Source organism: Danio rerio, chromosome 3 (genome assembly GCF_049306965.1).
Source record: "Danio rerio strain Tuebingen ecotype United States chromosome 3, GRCz12tu, whole genome shotgun sequence".
Classification (NCBI taxonomy): domain Eukaryota; kingdom Metazoa; phylum Chordata; class Actinopteri; order Cypriniformes; family Danionidae; genus Danio; species Danio rerio.
The window spans coordinates 23,202,501-23,212,500 of NC_133178.1; the positions used below are offsets into that span (position 1 = coordinate 23,202,501).

Sequence of the window (10,000 nt, forward strand, 5' to 3'; positions counted from 1 at the left end):
ATCTTTAAAGGGAACAGTGTAGCTTATAACATCATCACATCACCCTGGCTACATACTTTCACTTTCTTAACAATAAAATGAAGACATGATATAAGAAACTGTCTATTTTCATTTTGATATTAGCAACTTAACCGACACTAAACATGTTAAGCCATCGTGTAGCTACATATTTTTATGACCGTTATCTTTACTATATGCGTATTTATAACGAAACAGAGCCTATGACATTACTGCCTCCTTTCATTTTCATTGAAAATACGAAACATACCCCATCTCTTTTGCTGAATATCAGTTTTAATCAATAATGACCATTATAAAAGTATAACGTACAATACGTTTATACATTATAGGGAATAAAAGCAACCAGTCAAATGTGCAGAATCTGTATACATTGTTACATAAATTAATATATTAACTTATCTTTGCGCTCAGCCAAAACACGTTAGAACAAGTAATAGATTCAAAAGACCAACGACAATTGAATTGTGATGTGGCTGCAGATAATTTAATATCACGTTTAACTAATGTAGTGAGATTAGATCCAGTGGTAGATCCTTGATGAACAGCCTCATGTGCACAGCTTTCATCTGGGTAGATGTCCTCAAAGCACCCACTGTCTGCCTGAAGCTCAGACGTGCTCATACTCTACAGTGAATGCCAGTGTGTGTGTGGTCACGTGATGCGTGTTTTAAGCGGTAACATGTTGTTGGAGAGTTGTTCACAAACGCTGGGTGAAACGCCAGTGTGGACTTGGATACTTTTCATTCAAAAATGCCATTTTAAAACTGAAACGTATTAGTATAAATGGGGTGTAAAGCTGGCATTACAATACTATATTTAAGCATGAAACATGACATAATAATCATTTCATAATTGTATATCCACTGTGTAAAACATGCCGGAAAAGTTAGCGGTTAATTCCGCTGTGACGACCCCAGATTAATAAAGGGACTAAGTCGAAAAGAAAATGAATGAATGTATATACATAACAAAATATTATATTATCATAATCATGCATTCTCTTTTTACTCAGAGAGCGAGAGCAAGAGATGTACGGACCCAAAAAGAGAGGCCCAAAACCTAAGACACTGCTTTTAAAGGTACGTGCTTGTAAAACAATTTGGTCAATTTTGAAGTCTGCTTCTTAATTCTGTCATTTACCCATATTCATTTCATTCTGAAATAATAAGACTCATTTCTAACAAAAAATATTTTTTATGAAACTTATGAAACGATACCAACACATAGGCTATTCAAAAAGTTAATTAAGAATGTAAGTGCAAATCGAATTGAAAATGATACATGATGGCTTTGAACAGACTAAGGTTGAAGTTTAAACATTTGTCAATGCTTTTAGATTGAGCGTGTCAAATATAGTAGATGAAATGCACATACATTGCATTAAGTATGATGGGAAACTTATTGATTCTCACAGAAGCTTAATTGTGCATACATTATGATAGAACAAAACGTACACAAAGTAACTAATGTTTTGGTTAAATTCATTGTAAATAGAGAATCAGAAACACTGATCTACATAGAGAACTGGATTGCTTATGATGTCATAAAAGTGAAGCAACTTTGTCACCAAACTAGCATTGCCTAGTATGTTTTCTAGCTTTAAACAATGTTTTATATCTGAAGTCTCCCTGCACATTCTCACAGTGCAAAGATTTTAAGCATGTAAATGCTAAGAGCCTGATATGGATGTTTCTCCGTCAGGAAATAAATCTATCTAATGCAATAAGGCTTATAGACTCCATACAGACTTGGACATGAACCTTTATTTGCGAGATGATACAAGGCAAACTGGATTTTAATATACAAGTAGGCATTTTTATTGTAATATTAATTATATTAGTGCAGAAACTGATTTGATTATAAGCATGTTAATGTTTTAGGATTTCCTGTATAATTCATGTATTATTAGAAATGTATTTTATGTTTGGTGGTCATTCCCTTTTTTGCACCAAATCTGCATCCTGTGCAATTGATACACTGGTGTTTTTAGATCCAGGTTTTAGCTGTCAGTCAATATGGCCACTAAGACACTTACAGTGACCAAAATTATAGTTATTAAAAATATCTTCAGTTTAATTAAGGGTGTATTGTTACTTATCTTGTTTGGTTAGATTGAATCAAACTAAAGATTGTTTCTCACTTTGGTCTGGATCTTTTGGCTAAATGTAAAAACACTCTAGTGCACAGCAAACAAATGAGACAAGACCCAGCTAAAGAAGTGATCTCATTCCACTTCCAAAAAAAAAACTCTGATACAGTTCATTTAAGGTGTAAATATGACTCACCCTTGATCTGACATCAATTATCATTATCAGGATCCTGTAGTTTGAATTCCATACCTGTGAGGTACCATACCTTGGTGTTGCTAAGCTTCCATCAGCCATGCTAGTCAATGAACCACCACCAAAAAACAAAGTTTTATTTATAATTAAAAGAAAAAAGCCATTGCGAATTGAAAGCCATTAAAATAAAGAGGTTGTGTGAACAATAGACTTGTTATTTGAAAGGTCCCTCAGAGCTACAATAGAGTTTGTCTGTGGAGGTTTTTCGAAAAGCGCAGCTGATAGTTGCACTACCAGCCACGAGAGTGCAAGCATTTATGTCCAATAAGCAGCTCAGTTCACACACACGCACTTTAGTTTAATTTCTGGTTTAATTTCTGGTTCACTTACAAAAATAACAGTGTGACCGCAACTGCACCAAATAAAAAACATCAACTTTGTATTTGCTCTGTGTAGAAAGAAAAAAAATAACAACACCATTTTCTGGTGTAAATGCAACCTGAAAGTATTTTTAGTTGTCTTTTGAACATTTTATGCGTTTGCATTTTGAACGTTTTATGGGTTTTCTATGGCATGACAATGAGTAAATGATGATAAAATAGTTTTGGATTAACATACCCTGTGAAAAGTCTTTAATCTTTTGCCTTTTCCCTATCATTTAGTCAAGAGCACAAGCCGAGTCCCCACGAGTACCAGAGTTCAAGCATAGTCGTCCTCAACCTCATTCCAAACCACCTCCTCCTCCACCTCCGGCTGCACCATCCTACACCCCGACTGCCCCTTCCAACGCTAAACTGCAGTCAGGCACTGCTCAGCCCAAACTGAAAAAAGACATTCACCGTTGCCATCGCATGGCACGTCGCCCCTTGCCTCGTCAGGACCACACAGTTGGTCCCTCCGGTCCTTTTTCATCCCGCCCAACAGTCAGTGCATTTTCAGAAACAGTCCGTATTCTCAACCGAAAAGTCAAACCGAGAGAAGTGAAGAAAGGACGAGTCATTCTAAACCTCAAAGTGCTTGACAAAGCTGAAAACACTGCAGTTGCTAATAACAAAAGGACACATGTGCCCTCAACCCAACAGTCCCATTTTGGACGACAGAAGATTCCATCCCGCAACAGGGTAATTGGGAAAAACAGGCGGTTTGGTGAAGTATCCTACCGAGGAATCCAGCCTCCCATTCGGGGTTCTGGATTTCCAGTTTTTGGGAAACTCTTTGATTCTCACTCTCTGAAAAATGCAGAGAGTGGAGAGAGTCGTAACAGCATGACTAACAATCTCTCTTCCTCCCAAAGTTCAAAGCTCCTAGATGTGTCCAAAGGTCAGAATCGTAATGAAGAACCTCCTCCATCGAATTCAAGCTCTGAAGTTTCGGATGGTGAACCACCTTCCCCAAGACAAACCCAATCGCAGCATTCCTCATTGCAACCCAAGGCCTCTTCAACCAAGTCCCCTTCGACTAAGGCCCCTGATCCTACCCTTCACAAACTTGGCACTCAACCAGTGGCATCAAAAAACAAAGACTCTGCTTCTTCAGCTCTTCCATCGTCACCTATGTTTTCCTCATCATCCTCTGCATCGACATCCTCTGAAGACAACGAACACATCCTAGACCTTTCCGTACCTCATGAAATGGACAGACGATTGCGGCGCCGCCATCCCTTCTCTGGCCGTCATCCGCTCAAGGTACCAGAGGTGCCCGTGTCAGAGGAGCCATCAGAGGAAGAGGAAGATTTAGACTGGCGCCCTGACATGACATCCCGGTGTGCAAATGTGGTCGTCACAGACATCACAGCTAACCTCCTTACCGTCACCATTAAAGAGTTCTGCCATCCGCCTTCTGCTTCTTCTCCTCCCTGCTACTCCAAAAATGTATCAACTCAAAACGACACACAGCAGCCAAAACAAAACCCCAACAAAACATGAGTGCAGATACAGCCTCCTGCAGCCTTCAAAAGGAATATCGGGAGGTTTGGTAGTAGTTTGTTTACAGTTTCAGCTATCTGGTGCTCATGCCAGCTTTGGTTGGGCTTGGATGTGGTCAAGCTGTCCACCCTACAACACTGTGTGCCATAACTTTTATAACCATCAGAGAATGTCTCAAAATAAGTTGTTTGGCTTTGTGTGTTTAAATCGAACACATGGATGTTTTCTAAGCATGAGCTTACTCATTAATGGCTTCAAAGATGTGCCAAGCAACTTTGCTGTATGGTATTTATTCCATATATCGTGTCTTAATAACTATTTTTACTATGTATTGTACACTACTGTACAAATGTTTGTGGTTGGTAAAGTTTCTAGACAGGACACTTGTGCACAGAGTAAACACAGGAAATAGTATACTATGAATGTACTTAATATCTGTATTAGCAAAGCTCAATTTTCAGCGTCATTAGTCTTCAATGTCCAGTTATCTTTCAGAAATTCTTTTAATATGCTATCTGGTACTCAAACATTTTGTGAAGTTTATTTATGAACTAATTTCGTGAGGATCACATGCTTATGATTGACTGCAGCTGGTCCCACATTAGCTAATGCATGATTCACCAATCGGATGATTACTAACTCATTATAAATAGTTCCTTAACTCTTTAAACCCCCCAACACCCCCCCCCCCATCCCCATCTTCGATAGGGTGGCACGGCAGCCCAGTGGTTAGTATTGTTGCCTCACAGCAAGAACATCACTGGTCCAAGTCTCTAACAGGCCAGTCGATGTTTCTGTGCAGAGTTTACAGGTTCTCCTCATGCTCACGTGGGTTTCCCCCGGGTTGCGACATAAGTGAATTGACCAAACCACATTAGCACCATAGATGAGCTCTTAATCAGCAGTATATCTCTCTGTAGCAATCCCTAATTTGTAATTAGCTATAAATAGCTGGGTAGTTCTCGAGACCTACATGAGCTCAAACTCCCCTCTCGCCCTGCAAATGGGAGAGAACCCCTGGGCTTGAGGATCTTATGAGCTCAGAGCTTTCTCCTAGGTCAGCATGCCAAACACACTTTATAATCAATCATCAGCTAAGTGTGAACTCTTGAATTACAAATAATGCTAAGCTGCATTTGTGCAACAATTTAAAACAACAGCCTTTATTTTAAAAAAGTTATACGTATAGTATCGATATAATTATCGTAGTTCCTCAAGAAATCTTGCCATCACAATTTTTGTATGGTAGTGTATATGAAGTTATATCATTTTCAAACTCAAACACCGTTCCATACATTTTTTTTATCGTTCCTATGAATGAAGTATTACATTGCATCAGTAACATTGTAGTATGCTCCAAACTACAACTGACCCTAAATCCATTTTAAAGATATTTTCATATTCCTTATTCATCAAAGTAAAAGTAAGCAGATAAGCTGCAGTTTCTGCTATGTAGAGTAAATAAAATCCAATTCACTGGTAATTTCTTAGAAATTAAAACATATGAATTGCATTAATTTTGTGTTGGCTGCAATTTTGAGCCAACTCAGCTGCTCACATCTTCAGAGTTTGGACTTGGAATTCTTTATTTTTATGGCAACAATCAATGACTCTACATAAAGGCTAAATGAATACAGCATTTACATTGTACAAGTTGAAACACTCAGAAAATTCCCAGTTGCACTAATGAAATGTTGTAATTATCATAACTGAATCCTTGTACAAGTTGTTAATCAGCATATTTTAGATTAGAATGATTAGTCTGACCCTCATCAGAGTTTTGTAATATTGTCACAGTGACTGACAACGATGAGACATTCCTAGTATTAAAAAAGATAGTTAACCCAAAATATGTAAATTTACTCACCTTGGAGTGGTTCCATACCATTATGAGTGGTTCCATACCAGTTCCCTATTTCTGTTCTGAACCAATAAATTCCATAGTAGGAAACACAAATAGTGTGAAAGACGGTGTTTATAGGTTTTTCAACATCTTTTCAAAATAAGGGATTTTGTCTTTAGCAGAAATCAAAAACTCAAACTGTTTTGCGATGAGTTTGAGTAAATAATGACATGAGGAAAATCCTTTCAAGTCACTTCTTCAATTTTTGCAAGTATTCAAACTAAATATATTGTCAAAAAAGTTAATTTTAGACCCTTGTTATTTTGGGATTTCTACTTAAGCTTTGGCATATGGCAGAATTCCTGACTCACACCTCACACAGCCTACAGTTATAATGAAGCAGAATAACAGCCATCTTATGTGGACAACTCACGCCACTGTCAAACTTGTGTGCTTTACCTCAGTTATAACTACCCTAATGTTTACTGTCTCTTTCACCAAGATTCTCGATTAATATTTACAGTAAAAAAAATAAAAGTTGCTCAGGTGAAAAAATGAAGAATATGAAGTTTTGTTGTTAAATACAGTAATGAAGCCATGAGTTTGGTCTATGTACTTTTAAGAATGCCCCTTTAAATAAGAAGAGTAATTGTTTTTAAACTAGCTCTATTAACTGAGTTGTTCAGAAAGCATTAACTGTTATTTAACGACTAGCATACTGATACTTCTCAAAGACACATTTGTTCATATAAAGCACCCCAGCAAACAATTTTGTGTTTAATAGACTTTTAAACGTAGACAGCTAGACTAGTCATCAAATAGACTTTATATGTCCAGTCATTCATTTCTGTTTATTTGATGACAAGTCTAGTTTTGGCCTTTTCTTAGACGTCTATTAGATTTTCTCTGACAGCCCAAATGTAGCCTTGTTTTAGCCAAGATGACAATGTTTAGACGTCTATTGGACATTTTTAAAACAAAAATGCTTGCTGGGATGTCTTTCACCGAAGTGCATTTCTGTAGTGAAGGATGCAAATGTTTGTCAGTCTGTTAATCTTTTGCTCCCAGTTTGAACCTAGCTACCCCTTTACTATCATCCTGCTTATTTTTTATCAGCAGGAATGGATATATCTCAGTGGCGAGAGACTCTAGTCTGTAACTTTGAATTCAGAGACCGAGTATTTGATTAGACTTTGGCGAAAGAGCCTGATGGGAGAAGCAGACTTTTGATCTAGTCGTGATGTTGTTGGAATGGTCTCTACCCTCCAGTTAGGCTTTAATGAGAGCTGAAGTTTAAACCCCGTGAGGTTCAGTCTTGATGTAAGCCAGTGTCAGATTTGAAATAATAAAAGACACAGGCGAAATAAACTAGGCTGATGAAGTGGACTGTGATGCCATTGATATGGAAACTTTTTCTGTGGCCAAAAAGCATGTTTAGGGCTTTGCTTGGTGTCGTAAAATGAGCTCATGGTTTAGTTTTGTTATTTGGTGTGCTTTGTTCTTAATTCCCAACAAGCCTTTTATATTCCCTTATTTTCAAGTTGAGACTTGCTTAATTTGCCCCAAATGAGTTGCCAAAAGCATCACTCTATTATTTATTTTGACATGTTGTTGCTATTTAAAACTGCAGTTTAGTTCTGTGTTCCTTATCAATTGAATTTTTGAACACTGTACAGTAAGGGTATCCAACTTATTAACATAAGTTAACTTCATTAGTTTACATTGTAAGCACTGTAAAAATTATATTATCAAAAAGTAATGACCACGTGTTTTTATTTTATTTTTTGTTACTTTAACTTATTTTTTAAAAGCTGATTAATTTTCAACAATATTTAAGGTTATACAAATTTGAACTTTTGTTTTTTAGTCATTTTAATTGCTGCAAGTTGAAATAACTTAATGTTAAATGTAAAGTTAATTTGATTCAACACATTTTTAGTAACAAGTTTATTACTATTACTAATGGATTATTATTATAAGCATTTGTTAATCTTCTGTCATTTTAATTGCAACATTAGGAAAAAAAGTATGATTTTATTTAAGCTGACTTAACAAACAGCTCATTTTATTAATGCTTTCAAGTTTAAACTCGCTTCACCAGCACTTCAGGACTTGTTCAATACAAGAGAGGCAAATCAATAATCTCCACCGTTAGATTCACTCTCAGTTTAGAGCATCATTCTGTTTATTCTTCGAAACCCTGACTCTCATTATTCCTCCACATCTGTCGACCATTTAAATGTCCATGAAGAGGATGTTGAAAGGAAGGACGCATTCTTTTATTGACTTGTAAAGAAGTAGATTTAGAGTTGTTTGTTTTTCACATAGATTTTTTGTTTGTTTGTTTGTTTGTTTGTTGATCTTCAAGTAGCAAATTTGAGGAATTGCAAATTCTTCAGCACTTAGAATGCATGTGTTCATGTTTGTCTTATTTAAAAAGAGCTACTCGTGCCTTTGTGCAAAAGAAGAGTTTCTGGATGTGTAAATAGTATCATGCATATAGCTGTCATGTTGGTGTGATCCCTTTAAATTGAATATATGGAGTTAATTACTTAACAAGAGGCTAAATAAAGCCAGAATAGACTTGCATTTAACTTCAACAAAGCTTTGCGTTGTTGAACTTGAGTTGCCTTGGCATAGCCAGCTTATCTTATACAGCATTTGAGCTGCATTTAAGACACATCCACCAAACCTTCAAACTATTTTCAATTTGGACATACTTGATTTCTTAGAATAATTGTATATTATTTAGACTTCCAGTGAACACGTCTAACTCTAATGCCTGTGTTTTTAAGCCCTGTCATCAAAATACCTTAGACTCGCACTCCAATACTCCAATACCTTGGCTCGCTTGACATCATTGCTTTATTTCAGACCAAAAGTAGACAAGACGTTTAGTGCTGGTTTGCTTGCATTTAAAATGGAGATTCTTCAGTAATGTTGTTTTGAGAACCAAAATGGTTGTTATAAAGTCATGTAAGATTGAACCTGAAGCTACAAAAACATGTACGATCTTTGTGATGAAAATTCCCGAATGCTGAAACTATAGCTGGGTTACATGTACCATGCTTTACCCTCTTGTGTTAAGGAGTCAAAACCCCATGTTTAGCAGTTTTGTTTGCTTGTTTGGTGCACATAAAAATTTATATGACAATGTTCACACTAAGTTAATTGCTTTCACATTAGAATTCATTTGAATTGAGCCAAACTTTTGGGCACAACTTTCTCGTGGCTTTTTTTTTTTTTTTAATTTCTCGAGTTTGGCATCAAGCTCTTGTTTGTTTTTGCAGTGTTGTGCAACCAGATGCGTAGCATTTAGCACATGGAACAAGAAAAAGGGAATACATTCTTCATCCTCTGTATATTAAGTGCTGGAATGGGTTTGAAACTCTGTCTTGATTTGTTTGAATGTAAATACCCCACCTTGTTAGGCAGTGCTAATTATGTAAATGATCCATACAGTTGGTGTCCTCTAATTTGTTGTAAATACTTTTTATATCATAATTTTATGCTTACTTTTTTATTCTGTAAGGGCCATAGCATAACTGTAATTATTCCCCATCGCTTTATGTATTGTGTACAGATTTGTAATGGAAAATGTTTAAAATCATGACAATTTTTTGTACCATCTTTTGAAGTAGAAGTGCAGCTAAGCTCACTGATCCCGTTTTAATAAAGGAATTGCATTTGTGCTTTTGCAAATGATGTGTTATGTTGTTATTAATGTAAAAAGGGATTGTTTAAAGTCATCTCATTCATTCTGAAGCATGTCATTTTTCATATTTAGCAGATTTGGGTGCACTTTAAAACTCAAGTTTACAAATTTGTTATGCTTTTTTGCATAAATCTGTTAATCAACTTCCTAATCAAAACTACTGAATTGTTTAGAAAATGACAGGATTTTAACTCTTAATTGCCAAATTCACAAA

General features: G+C 36.2%; 1 protein-coding gene across 3 annotated transcripts in view; it reads left to right on the forward strand.

The window, feature by feature from the left end:
• cbx6b (chromobox homolog 6b) overlaps positions 1 to 9,773 on the forward strand; it is a 12,136-nt gene extending 2,363 nt beyond the window's left edge. For 2 of the 3 annotated variants that reach the window (XM_073941351.1, XM_073941342.1), the window contains exons 4-5: positions 1,034 to 1,100; positions 2,966 to 9,773. In XM_073941351.1, coding sequence (XP_073797452.1) covers positions 1,034 to 1,100; positions 2,966 to 4,228 — 1,330 coding nt within the window. In that variant the 3' untranslated portion in view covers positions 4,229 to 9,773. The remainder of the gene's footprint in view (positions 1 to 1,033; positions 1,101 to 2,965) is intronic. The other variant, NM_001423399.1, reaches the window with a different exon arrangement.
• Positions 9,774 to 10,000: the final 227 nt, after the last annotated feature.